Source organism: Lissotriton vulgaris, chromosome 2_1, assembly GCF_964263255.1.
Source record: "Lissotriton vulgaris chromosome 2_1, aLisVul1.2, whole genome shotgun sequence".
NCBI lineage: Eukaryota > Metazoa > Chordata > Amphibia > Caudata > Salamandridae > Lissotriton > Lissotriton vulgaris.
This window is the reverse complement of record NC_141687.1, coordinates 749,308,628-749,332,652: the sequence shown is the minus strand read 5'-3', so window position 1 is coordinate 749,332,652 and position 24,025 is coordinate 749,308,628. Positions and strand designations below refer to the sequence as shown.

At 46.9% G+C, this 24,025-nt stretch overlaps 1 protein-coding gene across 2 annotated transcripts in view; it reads right to left on the bottom strand.

Moving 5' to 3' along the window:
* Positions 1-24,025, bottom strand: part of LOC147731085 (uncharacterized) — a 400,147-nt gene that overhangs the window by 362,014 nt on the left and 14,108 nt on the right. For both annotated transcript variants that reach the window (XM_086956050.1, XM_086956051.1), the window contains exons 2-4: positions 10,965-11,315; positions 7,831-8,151; positions 3,132-3,236 (exon numbers count right to left, since the gene is read on the bottom strand). In XM_086956050.1, the coding sequence (XP_086812176.1) occupies positions 3,132-3,236; positions 7,831-8,151; positions 10,965-11,315 (777 nt within the window). The remainder of the gene's footprint in view (positions 1-3,131; positions 3,237-7,830; positions 8,152-10,964; positions 11,316-24,025) is intronic.

Genomic DNA, 24,025 nt, shown 5'->3' with positions numbered 1-24,025 from the left:
CCAGGGGCAAACCGAAAATGTGGAGGTCTGTGTGGGGTGCTTGGAACTCGTATCGAGGTGACATCTGCGCGCCCCCTGTGGAGATAGACCCTGGCGTCCACCTGTCTCCGTAGTGCCCCTTACCCGTGGTTCCATGCCGGTCATCCTGCTGTATTACTCCCCACACGACCTGTTGTCGCTAATTGCATTGTGAGCTGACTAGGGGGTGCAGCCCTTGATCTCTTCCCGTGATGCAAGTCCACCGTCTGTGATCCGTCCTCGGCCTAATTCTCTCTTTCCTTTTTTCCTTTTTCTCTCGTTCTTTCTTCTCTTTACTTTACTCTTTGCAGCCTTTTTTGTTTATTTGGTTTATTTATTCTTATGTTCTAATATATTTGAAAATTAAACCTGATTGCTTCGGCTTACCGTTTGGTACACAAATGTGACTGCTACCTCAATGCTGCCTGGCCTCCGGGATGTATGGCTGAATAGCGGTGTACTTTTTTCTATAAATAAAGGTTTTCCAAAAAAAAAACATATTTGTAGCAGTGGCATCCACGGGGTGGGGGTGGAAGGGCAGGCCACCCACTGACAGAACCTGGTGGTGGGAGGCATCAATCTGCACAACAATTTAAGAAACCAAAATTGTTTTAATACTAAGAAACATTACCGGAAGTATGATTGCAAGTTAGAGCCAAAGATATCACCATATAAAGTATTTTGGAGACCAGTCGTTCAGACAAAAGCGGAAAAAGATGAAGGAGCCCTACTAGATCAAGTATCGGAAACTTATGGTGTCTGAAAATCCAGTGTCACTGCCAGTCAAGGAGGATCTGGTGTTGCTACGACGTCGGGTACATACCCCGAACTGATGCTTCTGAGGGCCTCAGCTAGCGACATGAACAGTCATTTTATCCTTCAGTTTACATCGGAGGCAAGCGGGATATAACATGACATAAGGTTCATTGTGGTCATGGAGAAGAGCCTTCGCTTCCCGGAAGCCCACCGAGCCTCCTGCACCCCAAAGGTAAAGTCCAGGAAGATAGAGAGCTTGGCGCCCTGGTATGAGAGTACACCCTTCTTTCGAGCCAGCTAAAGCGCAGTGTACCGGTCAAGGTAGTTTAATAGTCTGGCAATGATAAGGCACAGAGGTGCAGCAGGTGTAGGATGTGGGCTCAGAGAGCAGTGAACTGGCTCCACGTGAAGCATTTGAAGGAGTCAGCATCAAACAGGTCACATGATAGCACATTTTCAATGAACAGTTCCATCTTCCTGGGATTGGTGAATTTGGGCGCGAGTTGTTACTTCCAGAGAGGGCCTCCAAGTCCTCGCTCTTTACAGATACATTTAGTAACTCAACACAGCGTTTTTGAGAGTCGGATGTTAAAGTTGCCTTACCCGTCTCCAATGAAGAAAGGCGCTGCTCTGCATCGGTTGTTCACGTCTCCTGCCCTTTAAGGTGAGCCTCCAGCCTATCGAGATGGCCAGTCAGATGAGCAGTTTTGGAATCTATGCATTGGAGGCTAGTGCTCATCTTGAGCAATAGGGCATGAGTGTCTGAGTCGGTAGAGAGATTTCCTACATGAGGAGTTACAGAGCCAGCCTCATTTTTGCGGGCTGCACCTTGGTGAGGTTCGAAACCCAGCTTGGGTTGCTTTTCGCCCTCGTCTGCAGCGGCAGAGTCCCCCTACTCAAGCAAGGCAGAGCCTGACTGTTTAGGAAGCAGGAGTCACAAAAGGGCAGTAAAAGCGTTTACACCGCAGGGCAGAGGGGCAAAGAGTTGTGCCAGTCAAGGACCGCCCTCAGCAGTAGTCTCTAATGCCATTCATTCAATAGCACAAAGGTACACACTGCCGCCGGGATGAGTATATTCGCCAAGGAAAATCAGGGCAGAGAGCATCGCAGCAGCAGGATGCCGGCAGGGTGCAGTAGGCGGTGAGATAGGCTAGTGTTGCCACCGGGTTGCCAACACGCCTCAGGCTCCTCCAGCTAAAGGAGACCCAAGGTACGATAATTCCTCACACCAAGAGTCCAGGAAGTAGAAAGACATGTTCTGCACCGGGACCAGGTCTGCCGGACAATGTAGCGTGCAGCTACGTGAGGCCCAGCTATGTCTGCCTGCCTCAAGGGCTGTCAAACTGGGGCAGCGTGAGGCTGCCAGCTGATCCCTCAGGGGCTGCACGTAGAGCAATCCGGCAACCAGGCCAATGAGAGGATGGATGTATACAGATCATGAGGCTTCTATTTCAGGCAGTCATCTTGGTCAGCTGCAGCCCACACCACCTCCTTGACTTTATTAATTTGGGAACAAGCTATACTAAGCAGCCTTAGAAAACATTTTAAGAAGTCACAACATTTACTTTTAGCAATGATCGCCTTTTCCACAAAAAAAAGGAACCTGGTTCTAGTGGACGATTTGATGGAAAATAAAACATATCTTCATACATTGCCCTTCATTTAGAGCTTGGCAGAGCAGAAGCTAACATGCCACCAGACCTGTGATCCCACCAAACTGTGTAAGGTGACAATGGCCAAGGCACCGCAGGACTGCTGCATCAGGAGGACACAGATCTTCATTGGGCAGAGAAAAAACCCATAGACCCCATGAACAGGAAAAAACTGCTTTCTTTCTGAAAAACAGAAAGGAATGCCCAGTTGCCATGAGATTGCCAATATGGCAGTTAACTCAAAATATGGCAGGCAGGTTGTAGCATTGTGAGTGGAGGTAAGGTCTCTGTTGCCCAGGCGGGCTCTGTGGGGAGAGATACAGAGAGAGATTTGTACCAAAACAAAAAGCAAAAGGGAGGCAGCCACTGAAATAGGGGACGCCGCCCTGTGGCTGTAAAAAAGCATCATGCAACTCTGGAATTAAACACTTCGAGTTCTGAGAAACGCTCACTGCCAAGTCATTCGCTCTCTCACGAAGTTATAAAATACAAATGAACCCCTTCGCCTAGTAGTTGGGATGACTGTGACATAATATGGGTGTCTTAAAACTCCTAACCACAAACCCACTTAGAACATTATGCAAAGGCTCTCGTTCCGCACCATTTAGAGGCATGCCCATAAACAACCCCGCTAACGGAAGCATTTGAATAATTCAGAAATAATTCTTAAAAACACATTTAAAAATAAAAAATAACATTGCTTACCTGTTTTAAAACACTTTGTGTATACCGCAAAACCAATCAGCAATAAAAGTGTTGCTGCGATGCCAGCTATACATCCTGCTATAACTCCCATCTGTGATTGTGGTTCTGTAAAAGAAAGCTTTGAACTACATGACAGAGAACAGGCATAGTAAATATTACAAACTGAAGCTCTGCTAAACTAAAGTATGGCATGAGAGTTATACTGAGTAGGATAAACCGCTTGTTTTAAACACTTCTGGTTTTTAAAGCACTGCTGCGTCATATATTTAACTGGTTCAAGCCTTGTAGAACCCGCTGATACAATGCTTGCTTTTTTAAAAGAAGGGCCACACAAGTGCTGAAACTGTCACGTCTGGCAAGCTGGGGCACTACATTATTAATTAAACACAATGACAATAATTCTGGAGTGATATGTGATACAAGTTCTAGTGCATTAAGTGCAGATTCAGTTCTGGTTGTGGCACAGCACCACATGAAGGGGCCGATTAGGATGGCGGACGGATCGCTACCGCCATGCAGGCGGTGGCGATCCGTGCGCCATCCGTGCCCGTCCGCCACCTATTTTCCCCCGGCCATATTACAATGGCAGGGGGGACGGCGGCGGTCGGGAAGACCGTCCGCCGCTTTTCTGCCGTGGTCACCTTGCGACCGTGGCGGAAAAGGTCTAATATGGTGGCGGTGTCTATCAGACATCGCCAGCCATTTTAGGATGTGCTGTGAGCAATGCCTTTCCGTGGCGGCAATGCTGCCACGAAAAGGCATACAGTCTTTGCTTAGGGGGCCCGTTGCAGGCCCCCAGGTTGAAGGGGGGGAGGTTGGGGGTGCACATGCCCCCTGCGTTTCAAAATACAACATGGCAGGCACAGCGCGGTGCTTGTGATGTTGTGCTTTGAAACGCACAACATGCATTTTTAGCAATGCAGGGGGCGGTGCTTTCAGCACTGCCCGCCGCAATGTTAAAAATTCGGGATGCACCCGCCACTGTGGCGGGTGCATCCTAATTCGAGGCACGGGACCTCCGCCCCTGTGGCGAACTGTCCTGTCCCCCGACAAGATGGCGGACGGACTTTGTCCTTCCGCCATCCTAATTGACCCCGAAATCTGCAAAAGAAACATGCACTGCATTCTGGAAAATGCAGGTCAGCTCTTCATGTTCTTTACAGGGCTGATTAGGCACCGGTAATCTCCCCTAAATCTGGCCCAGCTCTTCTCTGTTACACTCAGCACCCAGGGAACCTAGTATATATGCTTGCTTGCTTACTTTCTTAGTTGTAATGAGAAACCTGCACATCATGACTCCTCTTCCCTGTTCCCATCAACTCAGCTAACACACTTTACCCCTGGTTCACACGGATGACGTAGTAACTGGGTACAACACCTTTTGCGCCTGGATTGTTCAAGCGCTTGACGCATTGATACCGGCCAGCTGGAGTAGGAATCGATCCTCTCAGCCTAATCCCTGATACTCTGAGGCACTCAGGCGAATTAAAGCTACCTGCCGACAAGCTGAAAGAGCATGGAGGAAGAACTACGACAAAGACCTAAAAGTATGTTACCTGGCTAAGGTAAAGACATACCATAGAGCTGTCTGCCGGGCCCGAGCTGACTACTATGCACGGGAATTCCAGGCGAGTTCTAATCCGTCCAAACTGGTTTTTAAAGTCTTGAAGGAGCTCACAGTGAACAGACTTCCTATTACGGAGATTTGTTCCCTTGCTCACTGTGAGTCGTTAGCCAGCTTCTTTGTGGAAAAAGTAAACGCCATTTATCGCTCTTTTCCCAAAGTTGACCCTGATAGTACGACTTTAACATTGCGTACCTCTCAGTGCTTGGCCACTCTTCCCATACCATCGGAACAGGAGTTTATTCTCCTAGCGGCAAAGGTCAAATCTGGCTCTCCCGATGACCCTTTGAGACCGGCCCAGTTTTTGGACTCGGCGTCCCTCTGCCTTCCTCCTATCCGCCATCTGGTGGAGCAATCCCTCACCACCGGTTCAGTTCCACCTAGTTGGAAGGCTGCCTGTGTCATGCCCATCATAAAGAAACCGGGACTGGATCCGCTGAAGCCGGAGAGCTATCGACCTATCTCCCTTCTTCCTTGGGTGGCAAAGATCACAGAGGCCCATGTTAATAAAATCTTAGCAAAACATCTGGCCTCTGCACACCTATTGGATCCTTCACAGAATGGTTTTAGACCTGGACATAGTACAGAGACGGCACTCCTATATATGGTTGAACATCTCCTCTCTGTACTAGATGCAGGTCAAACGGCGGCACTGGTCCTTTTGGACCTCAGTGCCGCCTTTGACACTGTATCCCATACCATTCTTATCCGCAGGCTTGGTGAGGCAGGCATTTCAGGCAGGGCGTTGGACTGGTTTCGATCGTTCCTCTCGGAACGATCTTTTCAGGTGGTAGTGCCACCATTTAGATTTAAGCCTCATGCCATCACCCAAGGAGTCCCGCAGGGTTCAGCGTTGAGCCCCACTCTCTTCAACCTTTACGTTCAACCGCTGGCGGAGGTTGCGAAGAGTTGGGGTCCCACAATGGTATCATACGCCGATGATACCCAGTTGGCGGTGGCCCTTAACGGGGATTCTGACCAACTGGCATCGAACTTTGCGGATGGTTTGAGGGCTGTTGCTAGTTGGCTTACGGCCAACTGTTTACAGCTAAACGCCCTCAAAACCGAGGTGATGGTACTGGGGAAACATCCTGATCTGTGGGGTGCTAGCTGGTGGCCCAAGGAGCTGGGACCTCCCCCTAAACCTGTCTCTGAACTTAAAAATCTTGGCGTCTGGTTGGATTCCAAACTAACCTTCTCGTTCCATACTAAGAAGGTGGCATCTATGTGCTTTGGCATTTTACGTGGTTTGAGGCCTATCCTCAAATTTTTTGATGCCCCCACTCGCCAGATGGTGATTCAAGCTAGCGTATTATCGAGGCTCGATTACGCTAGCTGACTGTTCTTAGGCGCCAACCAAGCGGAAGTCCTGCGACTCCAACGGGTGCAGAATGCGGCAGCCTGGGCCCTGGTGGGCCTGCCGCGTTTCTGCTCTGCCCGCAGTACAATCTTCAAATTGCATTGGTTACCAGTAATTAGACGCATAGAGTTTAAGGCCCTTTGTTTTGCGTTTAAAATTCTGAAAACTGACACTCCCGCTATTCTCCAGCACCTCCTGACTTTGTATACACCTTCGCGCAGCCTTCGTTCTGCCGGCCAAAATCTGGCACTTGTTCCGCGTTTCAAAAAATGCAGATTAGGTGGCCGTTCGTTCACGGTGCTGGCCTCCAAACTGTGGAACGCACTTCCTGTCCACATTCGCTCTTTAGAAGACCTCCTTGCCTTCAGGAAAGCTGTTAAAACTTATCTTTTCCCTCTGCCTTATTAATTACCCCTTTTTTCAGTCTTGTTAGTTATGTTACCTTTTCAGATATAGCGCCGGGACGCCCCTTCGCTGGGGCAGCTGTGCGCTCAAAAAATTCAATTAACATAACATAACATAACATTTTTACTCAACTATAGACTGTTAGGTACCTAAGTAGTACCATTCCAGGTTGAAAACTATGCAAAGTTGTGAGGAGAGAAAAGAATAACTGTAATGAGGAGGAGCTCATCTCTGCGTAATTAAGGCCGCTGGGAAGTAATCCACCAATTACCTTCTCACCCCCTGTAGAACACTGAACTAAGTAATTTGCAGACACCGCATGTATGGGGTTCCATCTCACACAGACGTAGACCTATGTGTTCTTGCAGAATGCAGATGCAACTAGTAGCTATGTGAATGAGTCTAGCTCGTTAACTGCCATTCTCCGGCTCTGACTTTGTATATCAATGAGGAGGCTCTAACGATGTATTGGAAGGCACAACCTCCTGATTTGCTTTTGCGTATAGTTCATTGTGATGCTGTCACATGAGGTAAAACCGGGTCCAAAAAGGGCCCGTGTGAGGGGCTGAGACGTGTTGGGTGAGTCCTTTCACACGTAACTTACTCACAAGGGTAAGCTACGTTTGCTAATAGCTCACTAGGTTGTATCATGATCATCTTTCATGCACATTACTGAGTAGTGCGAGTGGATGCACCACACTGTGGAAGCGAACGTCATTTCTTCAGATCAACAAAACACGCTGAGCTGTTTTTGGCACTTGCCTGAACCCTGCACCTAAAAAAGGGGCTAATTCAGCTCCAGGTGTTAAACTGTGGGAGCAAAACCTGTTAGCGCAAATTATATTTATGTGGAGATCCTGCCAGGTTTTGCGCCCAAATGTACACTTTTAAGGGAAAAATACTGCATAACATAAAAATGTTTTGCGCTCAGTGGTAAGAGCAAACTAAGGGCCTGATCTAGATTTGGTGGGCGGGTTCCTTCGTCACAACAGTGAAGGATATCTTGTCTGTCAAAATCTAAATCCTTATGGGATTTCTATTTCATCAGACAAGATAACCGTCTCCGTTGTGACAGAGTAACATGTCTGCCAATATCTAAATCAGGTCCTAATACTGGTATTAATGCAGAGCACAACATTAAATGAGCTGTTTTTAGCGCTCGAGAATGAAAGAATAACTGCACCTATTTTTGGTATTCTGATGACCTCTAAATCCGACAGAAAAATGCAAATGGCAATATTATGTTGACACAAACATATTTATCTAAAAAACAGATTAATTACTTAATGTTTATGAGTTAGTACTTTTACCTGTAACACTGAGGGCAGCAGTGAGTGAGAAATTCTGAGGAAGGGTCTTGTATTCCACGGTGCACTGATACCTTTTCTCATTATCTTCCAGAGTTGGCCGAAGGCGTAATCGACTAGTGACATTAAATGTTCCATCTGGATTGTCAATAAGGGACCCAGTACAGATGTCTCCAGAAAAACTGCTTACTTTGTCATTTGAGAGCTCAAACCATTGCACCTCTATGTTTTCAGGATAAAATTGGCTGATCGCACACGATATGGACCTCTCATCTCCAACCTCAACTGAAATTGCTGATGATGACAAGGTCACTTTGGGAGTAGCTGTAAAACCCAAGCAAATAAACAGACACCTTTTAGATTTCATTATACTTTATGAAAAGTTTGTCTTTGGCAAAACATACATGGTGAACGCATTTCATAATTTTCTCACATTTATGAAGTTTGCCCTTGAGCAGTGTGGGCAGTCTCTATTTTTCTATTTGGAAGATGTAAATGTAACAGATTAGCAGCAGTGTTGTTCTTACAGTCTGAAGATATCTCTTAGTAAAAGACCATTCCTAAAAGCATAAGAGTAAGAGTTCCAATGATGATGGTGGATAAACACTGGGGAGGTGTTCTGGGTCTCATGGGTGTTTACTAAAATATACTAGCAAATCCAAGCAGCATTATGTACACTGCTATATTTGGTGTGACTGTACCATGGTGCCATTGTGCCAGACACAGGCATTTCTAATTCAATTGAAGCGGCAGGGCAGTACAAGCAATTGTGGCTGTAATGCAAAAATGAGGATTAACAATAGGTCTTCCTCTACGGTGTGGAATGCTCTACTTTTATAGCTCCCTGCTAACAAACTGCAAAGAAACATTCACTCCCTGAACAATCGTGGCAAATGTGTACTTCAATCAGTTCAAAAAGAAAGATTGCGGTCACTGTGATACCCTTGCTAAGACTTTTCAAAAGTAACTGTAACCAATAACTGATTCACTACTGACAATTATTTACCAGTGAAGCCAAGAATTAAGGCTCACAACCCACAAACCGAAGTACACCCTAACATTACTATAATTATGCTGAAATTTCATAAACTATACCTCTATTCTTTTACCTAGGAAAAATAGGACATTCTGTGCCATCTGCAAGGCATTCTGGGAACAATGTAATATTTAACACAAATATATTTGAAGGGGGCCCAAGGGAAATTTTTAAAGACCTGCAAGGATAATATCCCCAATAATTCAGAACTCCTACAAAAAATCCTTGGGTCTAAAATTACAACATAGGCATGTAGAGTGACAAACGAAATATAATGCAACAAGCTGTACGAAAATCCCTTTCAGGATGAAATCCCTCAACCACCGAAGGTGGCATGCTTCATCATCTGGGATTCTCCTCCTGGTGGGAATACCTAGTCCCACCAAGGGCTAGTGTAAATTCTGAACAATGTAATATTCCCTTTCTCAAAAAAAAGATGCAACTGGCACATCAGCAGGTGTGCAAAGGGAAATGCATTTTGCAATGGGACCTATGTAATAATAAAAAAAATTGCAGGCAGCACCATTACAGCATGCCTAATGAATATTAACTAGGCAGGTTGTAGTTTGTGCCTTATGACTGGCTGCAGATGCAGGATTGAGGCCTGCAAGGAATGACAGACTTCTGTCCTTGTATTTGCATTCCCATACAGGAAAGGTTGTTTTAAAGCAGCCATAATCCTATACAGAACTGTGCTGTTTTAAAATATATATATATATATTCCATTTCAGAAGACTTAAGGTAGACTAGATGTTTTTCTCAGGACCACTGCTTAAGTTTCTCGAAGCCTATGCCAAGATTCCCGAAGGTAAACGTATTCCAGAGGAATAGCTTTCCCTTCGCCAAACAGTTTCCACTCTCACGGGCAATTACAATGTCACTAAACATTGACATATTCGTCTCCAAATCACATATAGGCAGTTGACTCCTCTTTCACACCACCTTCTAGCTGTGATATGTATACTGTCGCAGAGACCATTTTATGAGTCCCCAAAAAATGTCAGACTCGTAAAAAGGGTTTTGTAAGTAGCAGAAATGTATTCTGGGGTCACAAATGCAGTGATTTTGTGAATAGAAGTCTTAGCATGTACCACGTAAATAGCATAGGCTGTTTGACAATGAAACCATCTCACATACATACATGAAGTGTTTATAATGGAACACAATTAGTGGGAGACATTTTTGGAACAATCATACCACCAGTAGGAGTAGTTTTGAATGATGAGAATATTAGAAAGCGGTCAACAGTAGTGGATAAATGAGCAACTTGTAGATCTGGCGCTTTGCTGGCTGTTTACACAGAATTAGTGGCTATTAGAGCAATGGTTTTACAAGATTGATTAGTTTTAGGCATTTTTCTGGCAGAGTATGGCACAGTCTACTAGATGCTGAAGGCTCAACATTGCTGCTTGTATATACCAGACAAGAGCAGAAAGATAAAATAATTAGCAAAGAACATTTCTGAACTGAAACCTGAACTAGAACAATTGGAGACTATTCGTGTAATAGGGGATGTAGGTGAAGGAGCTTCTGCTATTGGTAAATTGTTTTCAACAGTAGAAGGAGGACTTTATAGACTCATTCTGAACCCTGTGCTAATCAAAGGTGTTTTTTGATAGCATGATGGATACCCAGCTCCAACGTCAGCAGCACTGGCTGCTAGGCCACATCCTTCTCGCTCAGTTGGTGGGAGCAGTTTCAGAGGTAAAAAAAATGTCCACCCTTCAGATATCTCTATCTATAAGGTGGGCCAGCTATCAATGGGTTAGAAGAGGTGCTCCCTCCACTTCCCAAGCCATTTCGCAGCGGACCAGCTTGATTCTAAATGAGCCGGATGGTAAGAATGCATTATCCCCTTCTAACCGAGCAGTTGCATGAAGCTGCTTATCTTGGAAGCCTTCATGATGAGGCTCCTAGAAGAATATGAATAGAGCAGAGGAATGGTAAGCCATACCATCCATGAATTCTGACAATAAAACTCATCACTTGAACAAATAAAAAAAAAATGCAACTTGCATCCAATTATAAATACTTTTTCTTATGCAGTACAACTGACGAGACAGAAGAGAAGAGATGAAAAGTATATGAAATAGATTCTGACCTAAAACGAAGAGCGATGAACGTCCTTGCGCCATGTTTGACGATACAAAGACAGTGCACTTATACCTTCCCGCGTCTGAAAGCTTGATTCGGGGTATGAACAGTGACGCGTTTCCTTTTCTCAGCTCCTTTTCTGTGACTTGGGCTCCCTCCCGAGAGGCCTTGTGCTCTGCTCCATCGAATGAATAAACCTCTTCCTCCGTTCCATTCTGAGATCTGAAGGACCATTTGACGCCCACGTTGGGAAGGTCTAATTCTGGAGTGTTGTAGCCTGTAACACCGCACGGCATGAGCACATCGTCCTGGAGCTGGGCCGACACATCAGTCACGGTCACCTGAAGCTTTTCTGTTACTGAAAAGGAAGCATGAGCACAAGGTTATTTAAAGCACTCAATTTTTAAAAGCAATTATGTGTAGGGCTCGGTTAAACTCAAAGATTCAAATCAATCTCCCATTCACTCTGCATTTAAATGTCGGCTTCCTACATCTTCCAATAGATGTTCAATGTCACTAGAATCCAAAATAGCTTCGAGGCACGCAAATAATACACCAGGTACCTTTTCTATCACATCTTTGTTTTGTTACATTCCTCATGAACACTACTATTTTGTAAGAGGCTATCCCTTCTTGAAAACCGTAATTTAAATAATGGATTATACTATTTTGTTTATTGATAAATAGTAAAATATTCAGCTACGTTATTGAGAAAGATAGCTTTAACATAAAATTGAGAGTCTGAAACTGCCTTCTACAATGCTCAGTGTTCCGCTAAAAGCCGCCCTGATAGCACACAGAATGTTTAGGTTTTGCTTATTTCACTGAAAGAATGATGATAAAGCGGCAAAGGCGGAAGCTGGGCAGAGCTGTGTTTCGTTGTCTACATGGTCTGCTTAGACACTAAACTGATGATGAAATGAAATCCGGCTGTCTGCCCACCCACTTGATGACATTCATAATACTCAGGAACTATATCACTTCCACACATTAGGGGCAATATTTTCCAAGTCTTCATCACTTCTGTGAAACATGGGCTTTCAAACCACTACTTTTTGTAAAACGCTGTATTATAGCGGCTGGGACAGCATATCCGTAACTGAAGTTAAGGGATAGTTGAGAGAATTGAAACTGATGTTTTGAAATGCTTATTTTGTTTGTTACGTTTGTACAATGTACGCGACATCTGGCAACAACTCGGGCCATTCAGATACGATTCTTTATTTTAAATTTCACGCATATAAATCAGAGGGGCAAAGAAGCGAGTACAATTTTATATTAGACGATTTTCTGATATATATTACAGTGAAAACTGCTATGTAATACAACATCAAACTTCGGGTTAAATTAGAACTTTACTAGGCATAATCTTTTCGGTTTCATGTACCTCCATTAGTAATTTTGAGATATTTAGTGCTATAAAAATGTATGTGCTGGCTTTGACAAATGAATCTATTGTATTTTTTCACCGCTCGGTGTAAACACGGGAGACACCTTGAGAGGATAAACTACAGGAGAAATAGGGGTCTTATGTCGGAGCGCTAGCAGTTCGCGCCCTCCATGACGGCTGGCTGGCCACGCCCCCCTCACGCATTCCTAATGCTCTTATGATAAAGCTGTATAAATTCTTTTTGATTCAGGGTCATAATACTTCCTCCAGTCTCGTTCTAGTCTTTTACAGTTTTTTTTGTGAAACCAGCGTAGGAGAAAACCAGGAGGATCTGAGTTAAAGAGCTCGGCCTTCCTAAAAATCCTAATAACACATTGCTCTCCTCCCTTCCTTCTTCATCATATGACCTTACACTATCAACATTATCTCACAAAATGGAAACCCTTCTGGAAACCCTTCTGAAATTTCAATGCTCGCCACCTTTCACTCTGTAATGCAATGTCATCTAAAATATAATGTAAAGCAAGGTGGATGTGTAGTGTGCTGCTTGTCAAACGTGAGGGTATTAGGTGAAAGAATCAACTCTCGCTGTCATTTTAAAAGATTTGGGTGAGCATCTGGGATGAAGTTCCAATCCCACACACTGTCTCAACCACCAAGGACAATGTTTGTAACCAGGGACACAGCTCCTGAAAGGGCATGAAACCAGTAGCAGGGTGAAGAGTTCTACAAAATGACAATAACAAGGTCTGAAGTCCCTTCCTTCAACTCAACCCATTACTCTTCGCCAACTGTATGGTTTCTTTATTCACTTCATTAAATCTTTTCAGCTGGAACACAGACATCTTTTTGGGGATAATGCCAAAATAACTAATCTACTCATCCATATTACTACCTGCATTCAGGGGGCCGTTATCTGAAACCAAAGTTTCTGGTAATACTTTTCTACAAGATGAATCATCAAGAAAGTCAAATATAGCCTTCCTGTTCACCTTTTCAACCATTCTGACGGTTGGCCATTTAAAAATGTAATCTATTAACACTGTTCAGAATGCTTACTTTTGCGGAAGCACAGCAAATAGTCCTATAATGTTTATTTCATGTTTTGGAATATCCACTGTTTTCAAGGAAAAACTACAACGTTTTGCTGATTCATCACTGTTCATAAAGATTTCACAATTTCAGAAGAATCTATCAATATGACCATTCGTACCCGGCCATAAATATGGTTCTTTAGCATGTCTCTCGTTAGCTGCCATGCCTAAATGACTTATTCTGGCATTCCAGCCTGGCTGAAGACGGCTGGAATGCCAGAAACCGGTCCTAGGAAGCTTGTTTCCGGTCCAGGGAAGGCATGGCTTGGCAGTTCGGGCTGGACTGTTCCAATGAGGCACAGGGTCAGACTGATTTGCATATGGCCATGTCTGAACTGGGGTGGCAGATGGGCTAAAGAACTGTGATGGATTAAACCCATGTCAGTTAACTGAGTGTGAGTGTTTGATTGGTTCAGATGCTCCATCCATCACCAACCCCTTTTGTACCGCTTTGTTCGCCATAAGTTGGCAGGGTATGCTCAGACGTGAGTCCCTTGCTCACTTTGCCACTGGATTCAAGCAAGCCTGGCAGAAGATGGCTGGAATGCCAGAAACGGTCCTAGGAATCTTGTTTCCGGTCCAGGGATGGCATGGCTTGGCAGTTCGGGCTGGACTGTTTCAATGAGGCACAGGGTCAGACTGAATTGCATATGGCCATGTCTGAACTGGGGTGGCAGAGAGGGCTAAAGAACGGTGATGGATTAAATCCAGATCTGTTGACTGGGTGTGATTGTTTGATTGGTTCAGATGCTCCGTCCATCACCACCCACTTTTGTACCGCTTTCTTCGCCATAAGTTGGCAGGGTATGCTCAGACGTGAGTCCCTTGCTCACTTTGCCTCTGGATTCAAGCAAGCCTGGCTGAAGACGGCTAGAATGCCAGAAACCGGTCCTAGGAAGCTTGTTTCCGGTCCAGGGAAGGCATGGCTTGGCAGTTCAGGCTGGACTGTTCCAATGAGGCACAGGGTCAGACTGATTTGCATATGGCCATGTCTGAACTGGGGTGGCAGAGTGGGCTAAAGAACGGTGATGGATTAAACCCAGATCTGTTGACTGGGTGTGAGTGTTTGATTGGTTCAGATGCTCCATCCATCACCAACCCCTTTTGTACCGCTTTGTTCGCCATAAGTTGGCAGGGTATGCTCAGACGTGAGTCCCTTGCTCACTTTGCCACTGGATTCAAGCAAGCCTGGCAGAAGATGGCTGGAATGCCAGAAACGGTCCTAGGAATCTTGTTTCCGGTCCAGGGAAGACATGGCTTGGCAGTTCGGGTTGGACTGTTTCAATGAGGCACAGGGTCAGACTGAATTGCATATGGCCATGTCTGAACTGGGGTGGCAGAGAGGGCTAAAGAACGGTGATGGATTAAATCCAGATCTGTTGACTGGGTGTGATTGTTTGATTGGTTCAGATGCTCCGTCCATCACCACCCACTTGTGTACCGCTTTCTTCGCCATAAGTTGGCAGGGTATGCTCAGACGTGAGTCCCTTGCTCACTTTGCCTCTGGATTCAAGCAAGCCTGGCTGAAGACGGCTAGAATGCCAGAAACCGGTCCTTGGAAGCTTGTTTCCGGTCCAGGGAAGGCATGGCTTGGCAGTTCAGGCTGGACTGTTCCAATGAGGCACAGGGTCAGACTGATGCATATGGCCATGTCTGAACTGGGGTGGCAGAGTGGGCTAAAGAACGGTGATGGATTAAACCCAGATCTGTTGACTGGGTGTGAGTGTTTGATTGGTTCAGAGGCTCCGTCCATCACCACCCCCTTTTGTACCGCTAAATGACTTATGTGACAATATTCAAATATGATCGTCCTCACACCAAAAATGGATACAATCTTATCTCCATGTATCACAATACAATCGCCAGAACTCAACTTACCACTGAGTTTGAAAAAAGAACACTACTTCTCCTTCAAATCATTTTTTCTGGCCACCACAGACTCATGTGCTCGATAACTTTTTTAATGCAAGGTCCACTTTCATGCTGCCCTCCCACTCTTGTACAGATACAGCCACAGTAGACGTAATACTATTATCTCACATTCTCTATGGTAAAAGCCACTTCCCACTCGGGTTCTACATTTCCTGCCTTCTTAGAATCTCTTCGAGGTAACCTAGACATAAAATCACTGTGGACATTACTTCCCCTCAGAACAGACGCTGCTCAAAAACAAAAGGTTTATAATTTAGCAGCTAATCTAGCTGCTAAATTCATTTCTCCATTGAGGGGGGAAGGGTGTTGACTTATGGTTTTTGTAGGAAAGTCCCCCTTTTGATATGGTGACCCAATATTTTTTGCATAGTATCTGGTGCAACTATGACTGACAGTGTACTGGGTTTCTGCTAACCAGGTCCCCAGTACCAGAGTCCTTTTCTTAAACTGTACAATTATTGCCTAATGGACACCCCTTTTGAATCCCCGTAGGTCCCTAGTAAGAGGTACCTCTGGTACAGCCGCTGCAGGTAAGAGCAGTGAGGCGTTGGGGCTGGCTGGGTGGGATTTAGCGAGACGACCAAAAGGGAAAATTAAATAAATATTAAGACAAATATTTTGTGTCTAGAGTATTAGGTATAATACAAAATAAATGAGTCCACTAGTGTCCATTTGCTTCTTCTTTTATTTCTCAAACAGCTTTCAATTGGATCCTAGCCAAAATGTGTTTCATCTTTAAGTCAAGTACGCCACAGACTTTCTCAGGGATAGAATACGTAACCATGTGTATATAAAGATTTAAGTGAAAATAAAGTTCCCATTTTCCTCACAATATACACAGATAAGTCACCAAATCGTGATAAAGAAATAATGTGTGAAGCAGAAGTGAGTGAATTTCTTTAAAAGAGATCCAAAGATTGTTTTAGCCAAACGAAAATTATAAGAGAGTACAGCAATCGCACGCACTTTAAGGCAGGGACTACTTCACAACAATGGCAACATGGAAGTAACAACACATGAAATCAGACAAGGAGATTAATGTAATCAATGGACTCAGTTTCTCACTTCAAAGATGCATCTAACTAAGGAACCATAGAAAACATGAGCAAAGGATAGTACGAATATATTTATGTACTCCATTTGTACTCCATTTGGACACAAAATTAAGTTGCTCGAAAATGTCCTGATTACTTACCAGTAATCCTCATTACTCTTAGTCCTACTCATCTTCAACCCAGTCATTACACATGAGGTAATATTCACTGACAGGAAACACTTGCTAACTCCTTCCACCCTCCTGCCAGGGGCTATAATACAATAGCCAGCACAAAGCACTTCCTGACTTTCCAAGCACAACAAAGGCCTGACACAGGGAGGGTGAGTGAGAAACAGGACTCCGTCGAGGACGAGCATGACTAAGAGTAATGAGGATTACCGGTAACTAATCAGGAACTTATCATTACCTCTACATCTCTCGTCTCTGACCTAGTCATTACAACGGAGGTATACCAAAGCAGACCTCAAAGTGAAGGTGTTTGGTACACCATTAGAAAAACAAACCAGACACCACACAGTGAATTTTAATGGCATGAAATAACTCAAAGAGGAGCATCAGGCTCCACAGCATGCAAAACACCACACACAAAATTCAAACAGTCACAAAGAGCTCAATTCAACCTGTAATGCCTAATAAAGGTAGACTCAGAAGCCTAAGTCCCAGCACAACAGATTTCATCCAAAGCCATTCCATTAAAGGCAACCCAGGAAGCAGAGACCCCTCTCCATAAGGACACAGCAAACCAGAGCCCAGACAAGCCAAAGAAATAGTGGACTTGATCCAACGACCCAGGGTTAGCTGAGAGGTAGCCTTTCCACTGCCAGCCAGCCCAAAAATCACAAACAGACTGTCAGGTGAGCGAAACGCAGCAGACCTGTCCACATAAACGGACAAAGCACGCTTCACATCAAGAGTGTGGAGCCAAGACGGCGGCCAACAGGGCCGCATAGACGCCCGGCTCCGCCGCTCGCCCTCGCCTCCCGCACCATCCTGTCAATGATCCTGCATCCCAGCCATGGCCCCGTGCAGATGAGCGAAGGCGGGGCCCGACCGTGTAACTCCGGCATGAATACCGCCCCGGACGACCGAGAACCGTCGTCGTGAAGTTTCCAGCCTTTACTGTGGGCGAGCCGGGACCTCGGGTGGCGCTGCAGCCGACACGGACGTGATAAACATCGGCCCTGGTCGGCCATGATGGTCCGGTGCCCCGAGCTGAGACCTGGAACTGCACACAGCCGTGGGTAAAAGGCGAGTCGCGGCACTGGACCTCCGAGCTCCGCGGCACAGGTTTTCCGTTGGCGCCTGTGATTGTGGAGACAAATATGGTGCGAAGCAGAGTGAACAGCCCGGTCCGGACTTTCTCCGGGGGCTGCCGGAGTGTGACCATACACCATCGGAGGCTGCCTTCGGTGGGAGATTTCTCGCCCAGTTACGGCTGGTAAGCGGTGCGCGGCATTGTGCGTGTATGTGGGCTCGAGTGTGCTTCGTCATGACCCATTCGCACACCGCAAGTGGTTAATCAGATCCCGGCTGCCTGTTGAGCCGGCTCTCTATCCTGGCTGGAGGGTCCCTGGAGGAAGGAGGTTTTGTGTATATTGGCGGAGGAGGGATGGCACCTACAATGAGAGATGTCTTGCTGGCTATTACAGACTTGCACTCAGCCCTGAAAAGTTGGTGGATGGTCATCAATGCCTCGCAGTCGGCCACTTCTCCTGCCACAGGACCTATAGAGGCAGACGGACACAAAGAGGAATGGATGCCCGACCTATCTCAGGTTGTTGACGCCGAGGACTCCCAGGGGTGTGCGGTGTTGGATTGCGGGATCAGTGAGCACAATGGCCGGGACTGCGTGTCTGCTGCCCTTTTTACCTCCCTGCCTGTTGATCCACCTCCTGACCATCAGCATCTTGCTTTCTCGACGACGACAAGTGTACCCTGGAGGAGTGATTCTGAGTCAGTGTCGCTGTATTTGCTGAGGGCCTGGGTGGCCCCTACCGATACTGTTGGTCCATCGAGTTTGCTTGCTCATGTAATGGGGAGATTGTCGACTTCTGTTCGGACTGGCCAGGGTTGAACGCTGACTGTTTATGATACTTCATGGGTGACCCCGGTGCCGAAGTGGAACACGGCTTGTGCTTGAGACCTTGGGGGGTTGGGATGAACGTAAATTGATGCTCACTTTGCATCTTGTGGGCTTACATGCTTTTTGGGTTGTGGGGGGGGGGGAGGGTGTGATTGGGGCTGGAGCTAGGGCCCTCCTCCGTTTTTTCCCATTTTGGGGGTTCTTACTGGGGCGACAGGCATGCCTATAGGGGGGGTGGGCCGTGGCCTTCTGCTGGTATGCAGGGTGGGGGGTTGGGGGATGGGACGTGTTTTCTGTTACTTCTTTGTTTCTATGGCCCTACTTTTTCTTTTTCTTCTTCTTTCTGTACCCTTTCCCTTATTTCTTATATACTTAGTTATTAGATGAGGGATTGGGGTCCAGTTTCATTGGGAAGACCTCTGTAACGTGTACTTATGTAACTTTGCTACTGCCTCTTGCTTTCATGAGTAGGACGCTGTGGTCCAGTACATAGCGGTTGTTGCTTCACATCCTGTTTTAGCTTCCCATCTGTGAACCTCTATTGAAGACTATGATCCTGTTTTGAGACTTGCTCAGTGTATGATTTTGCAATATCGCATGCTATAAGATCCTCATACCCTTATTATAAATTGGAATCCTCTCATATCCTGGAACATTGTGGACAAATTAATTCATCAATCCTGATTTAATGGGCTACGTCGAACTTTACAGTATTGTTGCCTCTCGCTGTGCGAGGCTTTGAATCCTTTTGTGTTGTTGACCAGCGGCTTTTCGGCCTGTGCCTGAATTTCCCTGTAATGCTACAAGTGAGGTTTTCCAAATAAAAATTATATAAAAAAAAAAAGAGTGTGCAACAAATGTTCCTCAGGAGAAGAAGGGGACGGGCAGAAAGAAGGCAACACCAAATCCTGATACATACGAAACTTAGAAGGAATCTTAGGACGCAAATCAGGATCCAAACTTAACACCACAGTATCCTCTATAACCCTAAAAAAGGGGGTTAACAATGCAAAGTAGAGCATTTCCCCAACCTCTGAGCCGAAGTGATGGCCACCAGGAAAGCCACTTTAAAAGACAGGAATTTCACATCTCCAGTTAACAAAGGTTCAAAAGGAGAAGACTGAAGAGAACGCAGGACCAGAGAAAATCCCAGACAGGCACCGAAGACCGGACAGTAGGGGAGGCGAGAGAAAAGCTGCAGAACAGCCGGGACACCAACAGGGCATCCACAGAGGACAAAGAAGTCAGATCTCTGAAAGCCCAGACAGCTGCCCTTCTAAGTAGAGAGAGCAAAACCATTACTGAACCCATCCAAAAAGAACTGAAGAACGGCACAGATGGAGAAAGAAGAAGAAGACAGAATATGTAGAGAATACTATTGATCAAAAGCAAACCAATGCTTGGAATAAGTGAACAACCTACTAGAACCCTGGACCACAGAAATAATGTGGTCAGGCAAACCCCGCCCACCTAGCGACTGCCACTCAACCTCCAGACCCCTTAGGTAAGAGGGACCAGGAGGCAAGGAGTGGAAGACCTCAGAGGAGATGGAGACCGCAGTAAGATCTAAGGAAGAACCACCATCAGACTCAACACCAACTGGAACCAAGACCTCCGGGGCCAGTGAATTAACACAGCCACCTCCTGGGCCCCCACCCTCAGGACTTTTAACAAGAACGCAGGGAAGGGAGGGAAGGCATACAGCACCCAAACAGGCCACATGAGGGACAAGGCTTCCATACCCCATTCCACCCTCTCTTAAACCATGTTAAAAGACGGTCAGGAGAGCACTGGTCCTGGAAGCAAGCAAGTCCATCTTAGGAGTCCCAAACCTCCGGAAAATCAAGCGTAACACCCTGGGAGACAGACATAACATCAGAGAGGAAGGAAACCTGCGACTCAGGGCATCCGCTAACACATTTTTCGAGCCCCAGATGTGCTGAGCCGAAATGGCCTGGAGATGTAGCTCCGACCATCCGCAATAGCACAGGCCACACGATTCAACGACTGACTGTGAGTACTACCCTAATAATTCACGTAAGCCACAGTCAGAGTGCTGTTGGACCGCACCAGAACACTGCAACCCAACAGTGGACCCTGGAAATACTGAAGGGCCCTCTCCACAGCTAACAGCTCCTTCCAGATGGAACAGTGCCAGGTCTCTGACCCCTGCCAACAAGCCAGCACGGTCCACTGACCCAGAGTCGCACCCCAACCCATGCGTCGCCAGAACCACCGGCGGCATGGGATGCAACCACATGCCCCGGGAGAGATTGGAAGCGTCCATCCACCACTGCAGGCTGCGCACCACATCCGGAGACACTGGAACCTCCAAGTATAAATCCTGAACTGGGAAATGAACAAAGTGGTGAAGATGCCAAAGCAAGGGACGAAGATGCAAAATGGCCACGGAACAGTGAACACTGAGGCCGCCATGTGCCTCTACACCTCCATCCAATGAAGCAGGGAAGCTAAGGTCCGAGACAACAGAGCCCCCAACAACGACTGCCGACGTAGGATTGGGGAGGGAGGCAATAACACTTTGCCCAGAACAGAGTCCAAGTCCGCCCCTATAAAAGACCGCCTGGTGGCAGGTTGAAGATGGCATTTTGGAAAATTCAGGAGAAAGCTGCAGCTCTCTAGCATACGAATGGTCAAAGCCTGATGTTGAGACATCACCAGGACTGAGGGGGCCTGCAGAAGCCAGTCGTCCAGGTAGGTAAAACACAAACATCACTTGGAGGTGAAGGTGAGCGAACAGGGGAGCCACCGCCTTGGCAAAGACCCTAAGGCCGAAAGGGAGGGCACAAACTGCCAATATGATATGATATGATATGATAAATGGGATTTGTAGAGCGCCAGTCTCACCTACGGTTTCTTGGCGCTGGAGTGGAAGGGCTGTGCGGCACATCATGGGGCGGACTAGTTGTGAGCAAACGAGAAAAGCCAGGTTTTTAATGATTTTCTAAAATGAACGTAGGAGGGGAGAAGGCGAAGTGCAGGGGGAAGGGAGTTCCAGAGGAGAGGAGCCTGGGTAGAGAATCTCAGGCCTCCATGTTTCTTACGCCTGAAAGAGCAAGGGGTAAGAAGGTTGGAGTTTGAGGAGCGGAGGACACGTTGGGGAACATATCGGTGTAAAAGGGAGGAAATGAAAGCGGGCCCCTGAGAGGAAAGGGCTTTGTGAATCAGGCAGCCAAGTTTAAAAAGGCCGCGCTGGGTAACAGGGAGCCAATGAAGGCTCTAAAGGAGAGAGTTAGTGTGGCTTGATCTTGGCAGGCCATAGATCAACCTGGCTGCCTGATTCTGGATGAGTTGGAGGCGTTGTGATTGATATGCTGGTATGCCCACATATAGGGAGTTGGCATAGTCGATGCGAGACATGACTAGTCCCAGGGTGACCTGCACCAGAGCTTCTCGGGAGAGGAGTCTGCTGATTTTGCGGATGCGGCGCAGATGGTAAAAGCAGGTAGAAACAACTGAGTTAACTTGCGCCCTCATGGAGAGGTCCTTGCAGATGGTGATGCCAAGGCTCTTAACTGAGTCAACAGGGGAAGGGGAAGGTCCAAGGGAAAGTGGCCAAAAAGAGGAATTCCAGGGGTTGTCAGGGGGACCAGTAAGAACTAACTCAGTCTTGTCGGGATTGAGTTTGAGCTGATTAAGATTCATCCAGGAGCTGATGAAGTTCATGACAGAGTTATACCCCTGAATGTGTGGCAAGATGGGACGCAGCCTTCTTTAAAGAGGAGTCAGTCTTCTTATCAGCACCATCCTACAGGACATTATCCTCAGCCATGGACGGACGCCCTACCTGACTGGCCACAATAGAGTCAACATGAACCGACTCCGGAATAGTATCCTCCATGTCCCTCAAAGGGTACAGCTATGCATGAAGTAAGGCATCATGATACAGTCAGGTTCCTTCCGCTCCTTCAAAAGAACGTCCATCATGAAAGAATGAGTGGGCAAGGCCTTGACAAACTGCTTCCGAAACTGGGGTAAAACCAAGTCCCTGTATTTGCGGGCGACCTCCTCATCAGGGAAACCCAAATTGTCACTCACATGGGAAAGAATGTCCAGAAACATATCCTTAGAGATATATTTCCCCTTAAGGGTCACAGAACCCAAGGAGGACTCATCAGAAGAATCCAAACTGGAAATGTCCGAGTAGAGGTCATGCCCTCCTCCAGAGCAAACACCAGCTGCCTTCTTAGTGGGCTTTTTAGCAGATAATTTATCCACAATTAACTTCTTCAGCCTGGAGTCATCACCCCCTTTACATTTCGTCAAGGGAATCCCCACTGCCCCTATAAGAGGAGGGTGAAGAAAGAGGAGAGCAATGCCTGTGATTATGACTATGCTTCCCCATACTGACCCACAGGGAAAATGACAGAACATAAACAATGAAGTGCACTCTCAAATACAGCATACCAGAAGGCAGAAAAAAACACATCCAACTAGCTCCAGCGTGCATTCGGACAGGGAAGACACAAAGCCCGCTGTCAAAAGTCACACAGCATGGAAAGAATGCAGAGGCAAGGCAATACATGTCATGCTCCAGCCCAAAGGAGCCCACCGGCATGAAGTGTCGACCCAGCAGGCCACACATCACGGGGAGGCGGGGAGGGGCTCCAGCTGCTCAAAATACCGTGACGGGTCATGTCCCCATCTCAACCCAGCAACGCAGCCCCCTCACCGAACGGGAGGCCGTGATGTGTAAAAGTAGCCTTCAAGCCAATGCTTAGCAGGGCAAATATCATTTGAAGCTACACAGCCGGCTGCCCCTCGCGTGCTTACTAATCATCTTGGCTAGCTCCAAGTCCCTCAAAGGTATTGAACTGCTGGAGGTGGGCCGGCAGGAAACACTGCAACAGAAATTTACCTCTGCAATGCTGGACTTCTGTAAAGCAGTACTCTCGGGAAGCAGCCACAGTCAAATCTCTGTGGACGGTCATGATAATGAAGGTGCCGTTCGCAGCGGTGTGGCTGCAGTTGAGAGGAGCACGTTACCTGGGACTGCGAGGACCAGCATTCTACCCTGTTCGCAGCTGAGTCCTCTTCCCCTGTTGTTCCCGCCCCTGCCTGGACATTAGAAAGACCGCTCACGGCCCCCGCTCTACGGGAGCCGTTCGCAGTGGTGTGGCTGCAGTTGAGAGGAGCACGTTACCTGGGACTGCGAGGACCAGCATTCTACCCTGTTCGCAGCTGAGTCCTCTTCCCCTGTTGTTCCCGCCCCTGCCTGGACATTAGAAAGACTGCTCATGGCCAACGCTCCGCGGGAGCCGTTCACAGTGGTGTGGTTGCAGTTGAGAGGAGCACGTTACCAGGGACTGCGAGGACCAGCATTCTACCCTGTTCGCAGCTGAGTCCTCTTCCCCTATTGTTCCCGCCCCTGCCTGGACATTAGAAAGACCGCTCACGTCCCCTGCTCCGCGGGAGCCATTCGCAGTGGTGAGGCTGCAGTTGAGAGGAGCACGTTACCTGGGACAGCGAGGACCAGCATTCTACCCTGTTC